Raw genomic sequence first — 19,035 nt, 5'->3', positions numbered from 1 at the left:
CACCTCAAAGATAGAAGTGACTGCTCCACCATAAAGATCATTTTTTCCCTCTTTCCTTTTCTTAAAAGAATAGCATTCTTTACCAATTTTGTAGGGAGTATGGTAACTGTATGCTTGCTTTGTATGTGCTTCTATGGACTAGGTGTAACCTTGGTGAACTTCACATAAAATATCAGCATGTCATGTTGATGTACTATCATGCTGATGTACTATCCTTTGTCTCGAAAATGCAAATGACTGTTCCTTCAACTTCTAACAAGTAGAACAGTTGTCAGAGTTTTCTGAGGATCTGTCTCCTGGTTACAATCCTTAGTTTAGCTCAAATAAAGTTCCCTTTTTTTTCTTCTTAAGTTGATTATTTATTGAATTTTCATTGACACTTCCATTGCTCTGTGATGTCTATAAGGAAAAGTGGGGAATTAAGCTGCAGAGTGAGTGGAGAAAGTCTCCATAGAAGTAGAATTGTTTTCTGAACTGTTCTTCAAAGTGTTGGGACATTTTGTTTCTGCAGATAGAACAGAAGATCATATTTCAACTGCTGACCATCTACACAAAATCATGTGCTCTGAAGGTAAAAGTCAAGTTGGTGAGACTTTCTGGGCCAGGTGGAAGAGGGGTTGGTCTTGGGAGATGAGCAAGTGGGTAACAGTTACAATGAACTTTGTTTCCCTGATCTTGAGTTTCTATATAAAGGGGCCAAATTATGAGCAAAACTCTAGACTTCTTTTCCACTTCTCATATTTCCTTCCTCCCTCTTATAGAATTTGGAAGAAGGTACCCTAGACCCTCCTGGACTGCTTCTTCATGTCAGCCTGTATGCTAACAGCTTCAGGTCAGTCTGTTCTAGTGGGATGTCCACCCTGTGGGTATACAATCAAAAGGATGCTTCTCCTGATAACTTCTTTCTGAAATCACTGTGACGAGTATGTTCCTTTTTGATTTTCCTTTCCAAAAAAACTCTGAGCACAAGTCCACCTTTTAAAATAGCCATATACAACTCATGTTATATGGTTGGATTTTAGTGGTTGGTATGAATTGAGATGCTGTAGCATTCTCTAAGGTTAAAGAAAAATAAGATTATGGCATCTGGTCTCATCACTTCATGGCAAATAGAAGGGGGAAAGAGGAAGCAGTGAGAGATTTTATTTTCTTGGGCTCCAAAATCACTGCAGATGGTGACTGCAGTCATGAAATTAAAAGACACTTCCTCCTTGGAAGGAAGGCTATGACAAACCTAGACAATGTATTAAAAAGCAGAGACATCACTTCACTGACAATGGTTCATATGGTCAAAACTATAATTTTTTCAGTAATCAAGTACAGACTTGATAGTTGGACCATGAAGAAGGCTGAGCGCAAAAGAATTGATTCTTTCAAATGGTGGTGCTGGAGAAGAGATCAAACCAGTCAGTCCTAAAGGAAATCAACCATGAATATTCATTGGAAGTACTGCTGCTGAAGCTGAAGCTTCAATACTTTGGCCACCTGATGCCAAGAGCCAACTTACTGGAAAAGACCCTGATGCTGGGAAAGACTGAAGGCAAAAGGAGGGGGCTGCAGAGGATGAGATGGTTACATAGCATCACTAACCCAATGGACATGAATTTTTGGTACTTGCTGAAAAAAATATTACATGAAAACTTAAGAAAGATAGAAATTCTTCTGAAAGAAAAACAAATTTATCTTGGTCTCTTCTTTTTCGTAAACAATAAAACAGTGCCCACTCTCAGGGACACATAAAGCACTTTCGTGAAACCCCATAGGGAAAATTTACACTTTAACTTGATTGGGTTTTTGAACTCTCCGTATCCTTTGCGGGCAGAAAACCACAAAAGGCCCCGCTGGGATTCGAACCCAGGATCTCCTGTTTACTAGACAGGCGCTTTAACCAGCTAAGCCACGGAGCCAACACGCTTGCCAGCTTCCAAATCAACATAGAAAAGGAATAATCTTAGCTTTCCCCCGCCCCCTGCATGTATTTCCTTGTATTGACGCTCAGGCGAGCTCTCCAGACGATCTCCCAAATCCTAAAGATGAACCCCTGCTTCTCCCCCAAAGACCTAAAAGACCGCGCAGCCATAGGAAAACTGAGACGCTCCGTGCAGGAGTGAGGTAAGGGAAACTCGGGAGCGAGCCTGAAGCTCTGGGCTGCGCCAGAGAAGTCTCCGGAAACTGCCAGGAAGGGCAAGAGTTCAGCAGCTCAGGCTTCCCTGGGTGAAGTATGACCTGAGACCCCTGGAGGAAAGGAAATTAGCCACATTTACACGAGAACACCCCTCCGAGTCGTGTAACACATTTGCACCAGAACCCTTTCTGAACCAGGAACTAGTCCCTGCAGAAAGAACGCCCTGTGTTCTTTATTTCATGGATTTTAATTAAAATTCGAGCTCTTCCTTACCTCATTTCTTTCCGTAAAATTGGCTCCCACCTGCCTGCTTCTTGCTTGACTAAGTCATATCTTTAAAAAATTCAAGATTTCATTATTAAAACCTAGTCTTGGAAAGAGATAAAGGAGCAATCTCCTCTCCTCTGCAGCTAGAGGAAGAGAAGCTTTCTTGTTCGATAACTTATCCAAAGGATCTACTTGATAAAACTGTTAAATTGAGAGCATCCACAAGAAGTACTATATCTTCATAGGTGCTTGTGTATTTGTAACTGTTCGAAATTCATTCTATTCTATGAAATAGGTATGTCCTTAGACAAAGGAATTTAATGGAACTAGCAAGAGTTTTAGAAATTGTTTTCAAAGCTGTGAAAATAACTTCCCAAATGAACCTGTAATTATAATCGGCTGCGTGCTTGAAATCTGTGACCATTCTGCAAATGTTGAAATTAACATGCCGGTATTTTTAAACTGTAACAGTATTGAAGGATATCTCTGTCTCACTCTAAACCAGCCATTGGCATTAATCTCTGCCTGCAAACATGATGTGAGGGAGAGGTTAAAAAGCCCTGACTCTGCTAGATTTCTTTTTCATAAAACAATTGAGTCTATGAACTTGACACACAGTCTGATTGATTCCATGAAATAAGTAAGCACTGATTTCTTTAATAATATAAGATTAACCATCATTTTATCAATGTGCTTGGACCCAGAAAGAAAGTGAAGTTGCTCAGCCATGTCCGACTCTTTGCAACCCCATGGAACTCTACCAGGCAGTAACAGTCTACCAGGCTCCTCAGTCCATGGAATTTTCCAAGATAATCATAAACAGCACAGTCACACCTAACATGACTTTGTCCAAGCTGGAGTGGACATTTAGAAAGACAGCAGAACCAGTAATATTTGGTTTGGGTTTTTCCTTTGACTGGCACGTATTCAAAATTTGCACAGAAATTCTGAGAAGTCAAAGGAGTTTTTAACAAGCCAGAGACAAGTCTTGGGAGAAAATGTGAGACTAAGAGCAATCATTTTCAGAAATCTGGATGTGATCTGCAAAGACCATGGACAGGCCCCTGACATTGGCTCTGTTCCACACAACTGAAATTGGAGAAGGTGTAGATCTCTGTGTCATAGACTGCTGAGAGTGGAAATAGCTGGCAGTGCTACTATTTCCCAAATACCTGGGAGAGAACTGGAAGAATAGTGCACTGTGACCCAGGGAGGAGGAGACTCCACCACAGGGATGATTGATTTTACATGTCAACTTGGCTAGTCTACAGAGCCCAGTTCTTCAATTAAACACTAATGTACATGTTGCAGTTATTTAATTAAACACTAATATACATCATGTATGGATGTGAGAGTTGGGAAAGGAAGCCTGGCATGCTGCAGTCCATGGGATTGCAAAGAGTTGGACATGACTGAGCAAATGAACTGTACTGTACATGTTGCTGTGAAGGTATTTAATAAATGTGGTTAACATCTACAATTAGTTGACTATAAGTAAAAGAGATTATCCTCAGTAATGTGCATGGCCCTTATCTAACAAGTTGAAAGACTTAAGAGCAAAATGGAGGTTTTCCTAAGGAAAAAGAAACTGTCTCAAGACTTTAGCATCAGCTCCTGGCTGAGATTTTTCTAGACTGCCATCCAGCAATACAGATTTCAGACTTGTCAGTCACCACAATCATATAAGCCAATTTCTAGAAATGCATGTATATTTTCCTACTGGTTATGTTTATTCTGGACTCTCTTTCTCTTTTTCTAGCTGGGACAAGCCCTGAAGAAAAGACTGGAAACTGGAACCCTCAGAAAAGACCCAGCAGAAGATCTCTAAAAACAAAATGAAAGCAGGCCTCAGCTCATGTCAGAACACCAGAGAAATCTGAGGAAGTCAAAAAAAGAAGAGAGAGAAAAAAAAAAAAAAACACCTTACAAAACCTTCAAAACGAAGGGAGGTCTTTGCAGATATTATGTGGAGCAGAGGGATCCTAGGCATGGAGGGAGGCCTTTTTGTCCCCCATTTCTTGTAGGTAAGACCCCAGCCTCCATGACCCTCTCTGAGTTCCAAAGAGCAGATTCGAACAGTGTTAATCAAAGGAGGGGCAGCCGGGAGACCACCTGAAGCAAGATTAAAGGGACCAGAGAGGCTCATCAGAATTAGGAAGCCAGATCACCTGAGACTGGCACACACCCGAATCTTGTCAGCAACCCCACCCTTTTGAAACTTGGCAGAAGAAGAATGCTAGACTGTTACTGCCTTGATCCTTATCATACACCTCTGCCTGACTGTGTAACTTCTCCCTAGTCACCACGGAAGGAGGGGCGAGGCACAGTTCTTGAGGCCCTAGCCTACTGTGTTCCCCCTTTGCCTGGCAAAGAAGTGAAGCCACTCTTTCCTTCTCCTGCATGACTGCCTCCGTATTTCTGTTCAGCATGGGTGCACAGAGAGCCAAGATTTTGGCATTACAAAGGCTTCTAGTTTCCTAGGGTGTAACAGCCAAGGTCCAAACAAGGGCGTACAAGGCCCGAGGTTATCTCCCCGAGGTCTCCTACCCTCTCTTGCCCGGCATTGGCCCCCTCGACATTGCTGAAACGTCCCAAGAACGCTCCCACCTCCAGGATTTTGCCCTGGAATTTTCCACAGTTCCAGAGGGCTCTTTTCCTAGATACCCATATTTATCTTCATCCCTTTGCCTGATGGACTTTTAAATTATTTTTTCTGTTTCTCTTTTTACCTCCAAGTGCTTATCACGGTTATTTCATTTATTGGGTGTTTTAATACCGTCTTAACTACGTTCATGCAATCTTCTTGAGGTGAAAGATCACAACTTGTTTTCTTCAGTCGTCTTTCCAGTGCCTTAAATGGTAATATTGGTTGAATGAATGAATGAATGGAGAGGTGATTTGGGGACAGAGAGGGTGCAGGGGTCGGTACAGACATCCTGAGAAAGGAGCAAGACGCTGGGGCGCCTGCAGACGAAATGGCCGCCAGAGAGTTCACGCTCTGCAGTCTGAACTAGCCAAGAAAACGCGGCTTTCAGGCCCAGGAGCAGACTCCAAAAAGTGGACGTGTGCCGCCGCCTAGTTTCTGGTGAAGGCAGGTCCGCCTCCCAACCACCCACGTGCGAGGGCCAGTGGCGCAATGGATAACGCGTCTGACTACGGATCAGAAGATTCCAGGTTCGACTCCTGGCTGGCTCGTAGCGCGCATCCTCACTTTTCCTTCTTTACCTCTGCTGACCACTGAGAAACTGAGTGGAGTTAGAAAATCCACTGCAAAAAAAAAAAAAAAAGAAAGAAAGAAAATCCACTGCAAGGTGAAGTTTGAAGTTCCTCTGCTTGTAAGTCTCATGAACGAGAAGGACCCGCTTTTGACCACAAGTGGGGTCAAAACTCCTTTGCAGAGCAAATTCCGCGTCCGACCATGCGGTGGCGCTAGCCAGAGCCGAACAGAGAACTGTGCCTGGGCTCGGTGACACGCCCAGCCCCGCCAGTCCATTTTGACTGAAAGATGGGTTTAAGGTTAACCTAGTAAGGCTAGAAGGAAATGGCAACCCACTCCAGTGTTCTTGCCTGGAGAATCCCAGGGATGGGGGAGCCTGGTGGGCTGCCGTCTATGGGGTCACACAGAGTCAGACATGACTGAAGTGACTTAGCAGCAGCAGCAGTAAGGCAAGAGAAAGAAATTAAAATCCAAAAGTTCAGATTGAAAGTAATAGTGAGGGGGGTGGGGAGAAAAATAAGAGTGAAGGGATTGAAGTCTCTTTTTCTCCCTCATCCGGTCATTTCCAGAATAAGAATGTATTAAGAATTTGGCTTCAGATCTGTATGCTGCAGGGGCTTTGCGCATCTAATTGGCCGCTCTCATTTGGGAGAGTAGTAGAAGAACCACTCGCGTATTAACAATGCACAATTGCAAAGATAAAGATGAGAAATCGGAAGAGGAGGAGGAAATGGGAGGAGTTTGTTTTTAGCAGAAAGGATCTGCGGAGGAAACCCACTTCTAAGAGGTTTCCGTAGTGTAGTGGTTATCACGTTCGCCTCACACGCGAAAGGTCCCCGGTTCGAAACCGGGCGGAAACAAGTGTTTTCCTTTAGCGACTCTGGCGCGCCTTTATAATTTAAGGTAGTTAAAAATCTTGACACCTCCTTTTCTTATTTCTCTCGCCCCAGGCCGTGGTGCCGAGGCCACGCTGCTCAGGGTGGGTCGGGAGCCGCCGGAAGCGGACGCACGCTTCGCGCGGGGGAGAGCCGGCCGGTCCCCGGCTCGGCGAGGCTGCCCGAAGCCCGCAGCCCCGGAAGCGCATCCTTGCCTTGACTTGCCTTCCTGTTCCCGGCAGCGCCCAGCTCCGGGCGTCTTTTCGCCAGCCTGCGGTCCGTGACGGCCTTGCCTCAGCCCCGGGCACCGGCGCTGCAGGCCGGCAGCTGGGAGTCCCGCGCCCCTCGGACGGCCGCGAGACTCGGGTGAGTACCCGGGGAGCCTGAGCTTGCGTCTCCGGAAAACCGGGATAATCCCGCTGCCCTCCGTAGATTGGCGACCCTTCTGCAATCTGGCCCTTGTCGTGATTAGGTGACCTCGGGCCCCCGACAGCCCCACCTTGCCTTCCACTCTCCAGAACAGCTGCCGTGGCTGTCCTGGGCTTCGAGTGTGAATCTTTGGGAAAAGCGGAATCCAGGAGGTGAAGGTTAGAGAGATCTCAGGTCCTTCAGGGATGAGAAATCCCCTCACGGAGACGCTAGGGCAGAAAAAAAGGGAGGCGAGGAGGGGATTTAAAAACCTTGGGCCAGCAGGGCTGTGGGCTGGGCTGCCCTGGCCTGGACTCTTTCTCACCGCCCTTCCCCAGCTTACGAGGCCTCACGACTGAGAACCCCCTCCTAAAGGAGACACCGAAGGGTTGAGTCTGCCTCCACTTTGGCCTTTCCCTGTCAACAAGAAAAAAGACTCCAAAGTTAAGAAATGGGCCAGCTGTGGATATTCTGTATTGCTTTGAAGCTTGAGAAGTCACTGGCAGCACTTGTTTAAAACCAGGATTTGTGGCCTGGGGTCTGGCTTCTTAACTCTGTTTGTGACATGACCTGCTTCCATGTTAAGTGAATCAATCAAACGCTTTTCTGGGAAAGAAGCCTTGCTGTCTAATACCAAACAGCCTTGGGTATATCCTCAGGATCTTCTTGTTAGATGAATTAATATTATTATTGTTACTATTTCTAACAGTTAGCCAAACCTAGTCTCTCAGATCACATTGCTCCAGGTTCCCTCAAATGACTAATATGAATGTGGTGTTGTTATGGCCTTAAGACAAGAAAGGACAATCCTTACCTAATGAAGTGTTGTGAACTTTTTTTTTTCCCTTCCCTTTTTTTAACAGGCAATGTGTATAGGCATCCCTTCCCCAGCCCTGCTACTCCTCCATTTTCATACCTTCTCTGGAAGACCCATGCTTTTATCATCTTGTAATAGTTTCACTTGTTAGCAAGACAGTAAGTTTGGCAAGTGCTCAATACAAACTTATCTAAGACATTTTCACTTAAAATCCCCTCTATACTACTCAGAAATACAGGTGAGTTAATGTGGTGCCTTGAGAGGAACAAGGGCTTCAGGGGCCTAGAAGGTGATGAGGATTCATCCTCTCCATCTTTCCCTGATGCTGAGGAACAGGAGTCCTTTAGCAGGGAAGCTGAGTGTGCCCCAAGCCAACGTGCTTCAGATGGGTCACAGTTTGTCTGGAAGCTTATGGCTGTCTCCTTCTGTTCAAATCAGGTGTGTTCTGACAAAATGCAGCCGTAGGCCTACCCTTTTAAACACTCTGCCCTTTCTTACCTTCACCTACTCACCCTCCCTCCCTCCCCCAGTCTCTCTCACTTAACCTCATGTAGACGCTCAGTCTGCCCACCTTGGAATGTGGAGAACAAATAGGCCTTGGAGAGTGACACTGTGTGACCTCTTGCTCCTGTAGTGTACCGCACCTTGAATAGGCTCTTTTATTTATTTATACTATATTCTTTATTGTCTCCTTCCTAAGCTTGGTGTTGTAACCATTTTCCAGGTCTTCCCTCCAACGCCAAGGCACTATCTTGCCATAAGTAAGAGGCGGAGAGAAGAGGGTGGCTTTCTGACTTTGGGATGGGATTGAAACCAGAACCCAAGTTAGAACAAACTTCCTAGAACCCAGTTCAGTAACAATCAAAGGAGCAAAAGGCTGCTGCTAAAATGTGACTTTGCTGGGGATGATGTGGGGTGCGTATGGGATGAGGTGGGATTTGGTCCTCGGATAGTAGAGACAGGCTCATGATGAAAGAGAAAAAAGCATGGAAAAAAGATTTTGAGAGCTGGGCAAAACATCAGAATTAATCTAATACAAGATATATCATAAGTCACTGAGGCCTTTACACTCTTTCCTCCTGTACTTGTTTGTTAGGACTGCCATAACAAAATATCACAGACTGAATATCTTGAACCACAGATATTTATTTTCTCACAGTCCTGGAAGCTGGAAGTCCAAGATCAAGGTGGCGGCAGGTTCAGCTTCTTCTGAGACCTCTCTCTTTGACTTGCAGATGGCATCTTCTTACTGTATCCTCACGTGGTCCTCTCTGTTTGTATTATCTGTGTCCTAATATCCAATATGACAGTCATTGGATTAAGACCCACCCATATAAATTCATTTTACTTGTTCATCTCTTTAAAGGCCCCATCTCCCAATACAGTCACAATCTGAGGTACTGAGGGTTAAGACTTCAACCTATGAATTTGGTTGTGGGGGTGGACAAATTCAGCCCATTTCTGGGGACAGAGATTGATGTATTTTATATGTTATTGACACAGTTTGGGGAATTCCCAGAAGTTAACTTTGCAGAAGATTTTAATACACCTGCATCTCCTCATCTTACTAACCATTTGTATATTTTTATTACAGAAGAAAAACATCATTTGCTTTTTATTTCTCTATTAGTCTTTTTTTTAAAGCTGTTTCTCTCAGTATATTTAAACATCATAGGTCTTTTTCTAATATTAAAAAAAAACCACAAATCTTCGTAGCTAAGAAAAGGATTTTAAAAAAAAGGACATTCCCTCCCCCCTTAAGGCTACTGAGAGAGATACCTTTCCACATCATAAAACAAGCAGTTTGGTTAAATGAAGGGTTAAATTGAGATTTTCTCAAGAATTTCAGTCCAGTTCTTTACAAAATGAATTCCAATGATTCAGAACTTTCACAAACTTGTTCTATTGTCTGTTAATAAAATTTTGCCATGAGAAATGTTATTTTAACAAAAGGGAATTGTTAGATTCCTAAAGCTTTTAAAATTGTTGCCATGTCTTGGGAAAAAAACCTCAGTATCTGTCTTGATAATTTCTTGCCTTGTTGATACCATTGAAAGTCCTATCTCTGTATTCCCCAAAGTTATATTACTTTAAAAATTTATCTGCCACACTTGAAGCTAAAATCATATTGTACATCAACTATATTTCAGTTAAAATTTTTTTAAGTAAAAAAAAAATCTTAGAAAAGATTTATCTGCCAATTAATAATTTTTCTTTTCATTCACATGCATGATGGAATATTTATAGTCCTGTGACTTATATATTTTATCACCTAGCAAATTCTTTCTTTCTTTTTTAATTCTTAAAATGTTTTTGTTTAACTTTAACTGGTAGACTTTATTTCTTTAGAACAGTTTTAGGTTTAGCAGAAAGAGAGTGCCCATATATTTCTTCTCTCTCTACCTCCATTATTAACAACTTGCATTGGTGTGGTATGTTTGTTACAATGGATGAGCCAATATTTATACATTATTATTAACTAATTATTATAATTATTGTTTACATTAAGGGTCATGCTTTGTATGTACTTCTGTGGGTTTTCTCTGATGTATAATGTCATTATCCAACATTACAGTTAGTAGCATGCAGAATAGTTTCATTGCCCTAAAAAAATTCCCTGTACTCTACCTCAAGTAATTTATTTTATATTAATACATGGCAGTGAGAGCCTTTTCCTCCCCGACCTCCTTGGCCTTCATGAAAATGACATAATGTTTATCCTGCCAGCTTTTTCATTATTTGTGCATTTATCTCCTATATTTGTAAGGTCAGTCACCTGTTCTCCTGATAAACTTCCTAAGTGTGAGTTTCAAGGATGTAATCCATATTCATATACTCAGATCCAGAATCCAGCTTGTGGCCTGTTTTTCTTGAATTTATCTTTGTTGTCACTTGCTGTGTTTGGGCCTTTGACATGTGGTGATCCTGGTTCCTCTGCTTGGGATGGATTTCAAGGGATCTAACATGAAGACTGAGCCTAGGAAAGACTGTGAGCATTCCCAGGACAGGACATGGGCTAAGAAACAAACTGGAGTGAGATGGAAGGAGAATGACTTGCCATACCTCATGGACCATATCCTGCCAGGCTCCTCTGTCCTGGGATTTCCCAGGCAATGATACTGGAGTGGGTTGCCATTTCCTTCTCCAGGGGATCTTCCCGACCCAGAGATCGAACTGGCATCTCCTTCATTGTAAACAGATCTTTACCACTGAGCCTCTTTACTTTAACTCATTTCTCTCTCTCTTCCACAAGAAGGAAGGAAAATGACAAAATTTCCAGAAATTCTAGTCATAGTGAAAAAATAGTAATTTGATGTTTTAGCACCATTTACAGGTGGTCACTTGGCCTTTGTTAGCCAAGAAACATAAAAATCAAATCTAAGTTTGCTCAAAAAAAATCTGAGTTTACTCAAGGACTAAGTTTGCCCACTCCACCTAGATGGTGAGATCCAGCAGAAGTACCAAACAAAACTCTGGAGCAATTTACATAAAAGATAATTTTTTTTCTTAAAATAAAATATTATAGAGTAAGGTAGGGCATAGGGTTACAGAATTCCCCAGGTAACATTTTCAAGGATGGGACACAAGGATGAGTAGCTAATCTTGGCCTAAAGCTTTAAAAAATTTCCATAGTGTTTGAATACCAGCCATGGGCCCAAGTCCTAATTATCGAGACTCAAAATAAATCATTTCTATTTTGTATGACCTTGAATCTGTGCTCTGGGCTACCCGCCTTTTTTAACTGGCTTTTATTCTTGAGCAGACACACAAAATTACTCTCTGTAACATATAGAGAATAATGGTGTACTACTCATGTTTCATTCCCCACCCTCTTCTAGTTTAAGGGGAAGAACTCCCCACCCCCTCTTATTTCTGGATGAACACCATCCTTTGCTCAGCTCCCTTTGAGGAGACTACTGTTTGGATTTTTATATTTATCCCTTGCTCTTTTCAGTTTTACTGCATAGAAAAAGTCATTTAGTTTTACACTTAGAAATGGATCTATACTGTAGATCCATTTTGCAACTCTGTTTTTTGCCCAACATTGTGTTCTTGAGATTCATCTGTGTTTTTGCATGTAGCTGTAGTCTATTCATTTCTACTGCTGAATAGTATTTCCTTGTGCAGATATTACCAAAATTTATTTATTCTGTTGAAGGACACTGGGTGCTTTCTATGTTCTTTTTAAATTACAAAGTTGCTATAAACATTCTTGTAGGGGTCTCCTATGCACACCTCCAAGAATTCCTCCAAGTAAACACCTAGAGGTGAAATTGCTTTAAATAATGCCACACACTAATTTACACACATATGAACACACACCCTAGAAGTGTATGCATTTTAATTGTTCCACATCTGCTGAGCCCTTAATATTGTCAGACAATTTACCAATTTGATGGATATGAAATGTTATATCCTTTGATTTTTGTATTCACACCCATATTACTAATGAGGTTGACCTTTGTATTTGCTTATTCACCATTCATGCTTTTTCTAAGAAGTACTTATTAATACTTTTGCCCATTGTTTTTAAATTTTCCTTTCATCCTTTTCTCATGGAGCTGTAGGAATTCTTTACATAGTCTGGACTCTAATCCTTTGTCAGTTATATGTGTTATGAAGATCTTTCCCCAGCTTGTAACTTGACTTTTTTACACATCTTTTTGCTATATAAATTACAAATTTTAATATAGTTAAATGTGAATTTTAATGTAGTTAAATTTGTCAGTCTTTTTCTTTATGACTTAACTTTTTGTGTCTTGTCAAAGAAATCTTTCTAGGAACAGTGAGAAAGACAGAAGAACCCCTTGGGCTGCCGAGCGCTGCTGCCACCATGCCCAAGAGAAAGGCAAAAGGCGATGCTAAAGGTGACAAAGGGAAGGTGAAGGATGAGCCACAGAGGAGATCAGCACGGTTGTCTGCTAAACCTGCCCTTCCAAAACCGGAGCCCAGGCCAAAAAAGGCCCCTGCAAAGAAGGGAGAGAAGCTGGCCAAAGGGAGAAAGGGGAAAGCAGAAGTCGGCAAGGATGGGAACAACCCTGCGAAAAACCGAGATGCCTCTACAGTCCAGTCACAGAAAGCAGAAGGCACTGGGGATGCCAAATGAAGTGTACCTTTTTGATAGCTCTGTACTTCTAGTGACTCTACTGTTTGAAATACTATTTTTAAATCAAATTTTATAAAAATGTAGATTTTTTTTTTTTAAGTTATGTTGTTAGCACACGAGATACTTCATTGTTGTCTTTTGTGGAAAGGGCAAATAACCACTGGTAGAATGTTTCAGAAGCTAGATTGAAATGGGGGGAAATAGAAGTATCTATCCTCGTATTTGAAGATTATTTTTGGTTCCCGGGAGAGATTCTCTGACATTCACGCATGTCAGCCACTATGGCTCAGAAGCCTTACTGTGTGGAGAAAAAATACTTCATGTCTTCTCCTTTCTTGATGTCATCAGCACATTCTTGACTTCCTGAAACCAGGAATCATGATACGGCCTTGACACCCCTAGAATCAGCTGCATCAGGTAACAATACTCAGGCTTTCTGGTGATGACATCAAGATGGTGTTGCTCAGAAGAACCAGGATTCCTGTTTGTAGTTTGTGGATCATCTCATTAATAATCCTGGAGTTTTTAGTTCCTTTCCTCCATGTCGGAGTTGACCTGTGAAAATCTCTTCAATGCCTCATGTAAAATAATCACCCTTTTTGAAATTTTTTCCTGTTTATTGCAGCAACAGACTTTGTTGACTTTTTGGAGAGGGGAGTTTGAAAGTTGTAAGATGTTATGGAATGTCACCCATGTCCTGTTGGAAATAACTATTTTTGGAAAGTCTCTTTTAAAGCTGGATACAAGTTAGCTTTGTGGTAGGGGAGTGATCATTTCCTAATCAACAGTCATAAAGCTACTCTTTACTGCCTTTAAAAAGTTTTATAGTTTGCTTTTCACATTTGTCTTTAGTCCTCTCTGAACTGATTTTTACAAAAACATGAGATAGTAATTCATTATGTTTTTTTCCATATGGTAAGTGGTTGTTCCAACACAATTTTCTGAAAAGTTCATTCTTTCCCCAATGATCTATAACACTGACTCTTTTCATAAATCAACTTTCTTTGTGTGGAGGGGTGGGGGAGTTTGTTGATGGTTTCTGTTCTGACTCACTGATCAATTTGTCTAACCTTGTGGCAGTACTATACAATCCTGAGTACTACCACTTTAGAAAAAGGTCTTGATATCTCAGGACAATTCCACCTCCACCTTCAACATCAACAAACTTTTCTTCCTTGGAGTATCTTGGCTATTCTTAGCCAATTACTTTTCTATACAACTTCTAGAATTAGATTGACAAGTTCCAAATCAAACAGATGAAAAGTTGAAATTTTTATTGGATTTGTATTGAATTTATAAATTAAGTATAATGTTGAGTCCTACAATTCATGAACATGGTATAATTTTCCATTTATTTAGGCTTTTAAAATATCTTTCAATAAAGTTATTATTTTCTCCATTAAACGTTTTCTTTTGTTAATATTTCTTAGAGACAGTAAACTGTTGGATGCTACCTTTATACAATATATTTTTAGTTACTATATTTTCTGTTTTCAGCTGAAGTTGATTCATCAGCCTTTATAAATTCATTCTTATACCTGTATATTCTTTTGGGCTTTCTACATAGATAACCATACATTCTTTTTGTTTTGTTTTGTTTCTTTACAGTCGTTAAATCTTTCCTTTTTCTAGTTTTAGGCATTGTTCAAGTGCTGGGAGTACAGCAGTGAACAAAACAAAGTCTCTGGTTTCACCAGGTTGATATTCTAGTGGGGGAGGGTGTAGAAAATACACAAATTTATGTGATGGAGTGCTTTAAATAAACAAGTGTTCAGTTCAGTTCAGTCGTGTCCAACTCTTTGCGACCCCATGAATCTCAGCACACCACGCCTCCCTGTCCATCACCAACTCCCGGAGTTCACCCAAACTCATGTGCATTGAGTCAGTGATGCCATTCAGCCATCTCATCCTCTGTCATCCCCTTCTCTTCCTGTCCCCAATGCCTCCCAGCATCAGGGTCTTTTCCAGTGAGTCAACTCTTCGCATGAGGTGGCCAAAGTATTGGAATTTCAGCCTCAGCATCAGTCCTTCCAATGAACACCTAGGACTGATGTCCTTTAGGATGGACTGGTTGGATCTTCTTGCAGTCCAAGGGACTCGCAAGAGTCTTGTCCAGCACCACAGTTCAAAGGCATCAATTTTTCGGTGCTCAGCTTTCTTCACAGTCCAGCTCTCACATCCATACATGACCAGTGGAAAAACCATAGCCTTGACTAGACGGACCTTTGTTGGACAAGTAATATCTCTCCTTTTTAATATGCTCTCTAGGTTGGTTATATCTTTCCTTCCGAGGAGCAAGCATCTTAATTTCACGGCTGCAATCACCATCTGCAGTGATTTTGGAGCCCAAAAAAATAAAGTCTGACACTGTTTCCACTGTTTCCCCATCTATTTCCCATGAAGTGATGGGACCAGATGCCGTGATCTCAGTTTTCTGAATGTTGAGCTTTAAGCCAACTTTTTCACTCTCTTTCACTTTCATCAAGAGTAAGTGGGTGCTATTTAGATAGGGTGGTTGGAGAAATCCTCTCTGATCAGATGACATTTGAGCAGAGCTTCTAATGAAGTAAAGGAATAAGACATGTGTCTCCGAGGGGAAAGCATTCCAGCAGAGGGAAAATCAAATGCAGAGATGAGATGAAAATGTGTTTGGTGTGCCAAGGAAGAACAAGGAGGCAGAAGTGACTGAATTGGAGTGAGGGTGGATAAGAGTGACAGTTGATATGATTGCAGAGATAGAGGCCAGAAAATGGAAGACTCTCCACATTGTCATTTTTCTCTGAAAATGATGGAATGCCATTAAATTTCTGAATAGGGAATCTACACAATCTAAGTTATCTGTGTGTGTGTGTGTGTGACTGATGCATGGGCAGTAGGGTGTAAGGAGTTGAAGGAGGAAACCAGTTAGATGGCTGTCCCAACTGAATTGCTGGAAATTCTACTTTATCATGCTGTATTACTATCCTGTCTCTGTTCAACTATTCCCACTCCATTTTATTTGGTATATTACAAATATGTGTGTTTTCTCTTTGCCAAACCACAGAACAGTATCAAAGATCAATATTCCCTGTTGTCAAGAATCTAAAATCAAACTCAAGTCATCACTGGGTGTTTGTTGTGATAATCCCACAGAAGGAAGGCCCTGACCCTTGTTGCCAGAGCATGAAAGAGTACACTTTCTGAGGCATTTTGACACCTAAGCAGTGAAATGAAAACAAGTTAGTCAACAGTAATAAGATATTTCTCATTAAGTGCTTATTGTTTTCCAGACACTGTTCTGCTCAGTGATTTACATGTATAATTTTATTTCCATGACTGTATAAGTTGAATCATATTACTGTCCCCATTTTAGCATTTAGTGAGACTGAGGCAAACAGAAATTAAATAATTTGCCCTGAGGTCCTACAGTAAGTAAAATCCAGATTAAGACCCAGGTGTATAACTCCAGGATCTAGAAGGCTCCTTATTGTTAAGATCACTGGTAACCCAACCTCAAAGGTAATCCATCCAAAAGAATAATTTGGTGTTTCTGATTAAGGAATTTCCCCAGATACCATTAGGAAAAAAAATCAAATGTTAAGTAACAATATTCTACAAGCTAAACAGCTGTAATTTCCAGTGAAGAAGATTAGTAATGCAAGGACAATTTGAAAGGGGGAAAGTGGTTATAGGAATTCAGAATTTTAGTGTATCTCTAGCAACATAAAGCTAGAAGGGATACTATTTCTGTACAAGGAGGAGAATTTTTTAGACAAATATTTCTGAAGTGGAGAAGAGCAAATTTGGAAATTACAAAGTAGCCTTTAAACCTCTCTTGCCCACGCTCCTGATCCACTTAGCATTTACATTCTTATCTGTAAATTCATAAATTAACATCCTGGTTTATTAATACTTTGAGAATTTGGGTGTCTGACACGAAACAGACTGAGGATCCAGCGTTTTCAATAATAAAATTTCTGACCGTCAAAACTGAGGCATTGGTCCTGGAAGAGTTGGAAAGAAGAGGGAGGGAAACTTACTTTCCGGGTCTGCTCTTGTTCTCTCAACACAGTCATAGTGCTCCTTGGAAAATGTACGTCATTCCTCTCCAGGCCCCGCTGCGCCTTCCACCCAGGGTCATACAGGCATGATACTTGAACTGCCCCAAGACGAGGACACGAACCCTGATGTCCTCGCCTCTTCACCTCTTCTTGAGGCCGCAAAGCGCCGGGACACACCTCTGAGCAAACCTAGGCCGCACGGAGGTCCCCGCTGCTCGGTCGCCTCGCTCAGACCCCGCTGGAGTGCATCCTGATTCCCTGGGCTGATGGGGGAGGCCAAAACCGTGAAGTTTTCTCCCCTGGATTGCTCCTTACACTCTTCGCAGACCTTCGGGCTTCCGGTCCCGAGCTCCAACCTCGAGTTCCCTTCAGTGAAGTCTGGGCCAAGGGTATTGCCAGCACTAGGAGGTCGCCGCTGGTGCAGGGCTTTCAAGGTGCCTGGGAGCCCTCAGGCCTCCTGCTGAAACCAACGAAGCCCTTCTCAAATTACATTTTAAAAAGCATTAAAATAGGATAACAAAGAAAAGCAGTTATACTACAGAAAAAGCTACCAAACAAAATAATTTGCGGTATATCAATGTGTACTTTTTCGGTTCAGTTCAGTTCAGTCGCTCAGTCGTGTCCAACTCTTTGCGACCCTATGGACTGCAGCACGCCAGGCTTCCCTGTCCATCACCAATTCCCGGAGCTTGCTCAAACTCATGTCCATCGAGTCGGTGATGCCATCCTACCATCTCATCCTCTGTCATCCCCTTCTCCTCCCGCCTTCAGTCATTCCCAGCATCAGGGTCTTTTCTAACCAGTCAGTTCTTCGCATCAGGTGGCCAAAGTATTGGAGCTTCAGCTTCAGCATCAGTCCTTCCAATGAATATTCAGACTGATTTCCTCTAGGATTGACTGATTGGATCTCCTTGCAGTCCAAGGGACTCTCAAGCGTCTTCTCCAAAACTACAGTTCAAAACCATCAATTCTTCAGCCCTCAGCTTTCTTTATAGTCCAACTCTCACATCCATACAAGACTACTGGAAAAACCATAGATTTGACTAGATGAATCTTTGTTGGCAAAGTAATGTCTTTGCTTTTTAATACGCTGTCTGGGTTGGTCATAGCTTTTCTTCCAAGGAACAAGCGTCTTTTAATTTCATGGCTGCGGTCATCATCAGCAGTGATTTTGGAGCCCAATAAAATAAAAAGTCTGTCACTGTTTCCACTGTTTCCCTGTCTATTTGCCATGAATTGATGGGACCAGATGCCATGATCTTCATTTTTTTTGAATGTTGAGTTTTAAGCAGCTTTTTCACTCTCCTCTTTCACTTTCATCAAGAGGCTCTTCAGTTCCTCTTCGCTTTCTGCCATAAGGGTGGTGTCATCTGCATATCTGAGGTTATTGATATTTCTCCCAGCAATCTTGATTCCAGCTATTAAATATTAAACATCAAGACCCATCTTATGACTACTGTAACTTTGAAACAGTTAAGTATGAGATACCTGTAACATACTTTGTATCTCAAGTACGGGATATGGAGATGTAACAGTTCTTCTGCTCTACAGTTCTGACTGTAATTCGTTGCCTACATTCATCCGTGAAGGATATGCAAAATTTCAGTTAGAGGTTAGGGGTTTTAAAGATGTAATTTTTTTTTCCCTATCCAAGTTCACCAGTCCCCAAGTTAAGAAACTCAGCAAAAATGCTTAACACAGTACCTGGCACATTGAAAGTCCCATCACACGTGTAGATATTAGTACTTTTATTATTACTTTGGTCACATCTGTCCAAATTTCTTTTAGGTGATGAAGTTAAGCATATGAAATCTTGAAAGAGCACAAAGATAAATGTTCAAGCCACTAATTTAGTCATTAAAATTTTTTTTGAGGTATGACAGACATACAGTATGGTATTTGTTACAGATGTACAACGTAATGATTCACTATTTGTATACATTGTGAAATGATCACTACAATAAGCTTAGTTAGCATCCATCACCTAACAGTTACAAATTTTTTTTCTTATGACACTTTTGAGATTTACTTTCTCAGCAACTTTCAAATATATAAGAAAGTGTTATTAACTAAATTGATTTTATTTAATAACATACTCCCTTCTCCAGGAGATCTTCCCAACCCAGGCATGGAACCCATGTCTTCCACATTGCAGGTGGATTCTTTACTGCTGAGCAAC

At 41.5% G+C, this 19,035-nt stretch overlaps 1 protein-coding gene, 1 long non-coding RNA gene and 3 other non-coding genes across 6 annotated transcripts; 3 read left to right on the top strand and 2 right to left on the bottom strand.

Moving 5' to 3' along the window:
* Nucleotides 1–1,833: 1,833 nt before the first annotated feature.
* On the bottom strand, nucleotides 1,834–1,907 carry TRNAT-AGU (transfer RNA threonine (anticodon AGU)). Its single transcript has one exon. It is a non-coding gene; the product is annotated as a tRNA-Thr (tRNA).
* HMGN4 (high mobility group nucleosomal binding domain 4) lies at nucleotides 1,901–14,595 on the top strand. Of its 2 annotated transcripts, XR_009733093.1 has the most exons (3): nucleotides 1,901–2,112; nucleotides 4,152–6,850; nucleotides 12,479–14,595. XR_009733093.1 is itself a non-coding variant. In XM_061399371.1 (2 exons), exon 2 carries the CDS (start codon nucleotides 12,544–12,546, stop codon nucleotides 12,814–12,816), a length of 273 nt encoding a protein of 90 aa, XP_061255355.1. In that variant the 5' UTR covers nucleotides 6,761–6,850; nucleotides 12,479–12,543; the 3' UTR covers nucleotides 12,817–14,595. The 2 variants fall into 2 exon arrangements, 1 of the variants encoding a protein (XP_061255355.1); XM_061399371.1 differs by lacking the exon at nucleotides 1,901–2,112 and having other exon boundaries at nucleotides 6,761–6,850.
* Nucleotides 5,515–5,587, top strand: TRNAR-ACG (transfer RNA arginine (anticodon ACG)). The gene has a single exon. It is a non-coding gene; the product is annotated as a tRNA-Arg (tRNA).
* Nucleotides 6,397–6,469, top strand: TRNAV-CAC (transfer RNA valine (anticodon CAC)). Its single transcript has one exon. It is a non-coding gene; the product is annotated as a tRNA-Val (tRNA).
* On the bottom strand, nucleotides 8,836–17,916 carry LOC133237038 (uncharacterized). The gene is made up of 2 exons (XR_009733099.1): nucleotides 16,836–17,916; nucleotides 8,836–9,000 (listed from the first exon to the last, which is right to left on the bottom strand). It is a non-coding gene; the product is annotated as an uncharacterized LOC133237038 (long non-coding RNA).
* Between the last annotated feature and the right edge of the window lie 1,119 nt (nucleotides 17,917–19,035).

The sequence above is a fragment of the Bos javanicus genome, chromosome 23 (assembly GCF_032452875.1).
Source record: "Bos javanicus breed banteng chromosome 23, ARS-OSU_banteng_1.0, whole genome shotgun sequence".
Lineage (NCBI taxonomy): Eukaryota > Metazoa > Chordata > Mammalia > Artiodactyla > Bovidae > Bos > Bos javanicus.
Note: the sequence above shows the minus strand (reverse complement) of the source record. Positions and strands in the feature narration are given on the sequence as shown.

Bases quoted from the DNA above. Each gene is read 5' to 3' on its own strand.
- HMGN4 (XM_061399371.1), top strand. From the start codon at position 12,544: ATGCCCAAGAGAAAGGCAAAAGGCGATGCTAAAGGTGACAAAGGGAAG.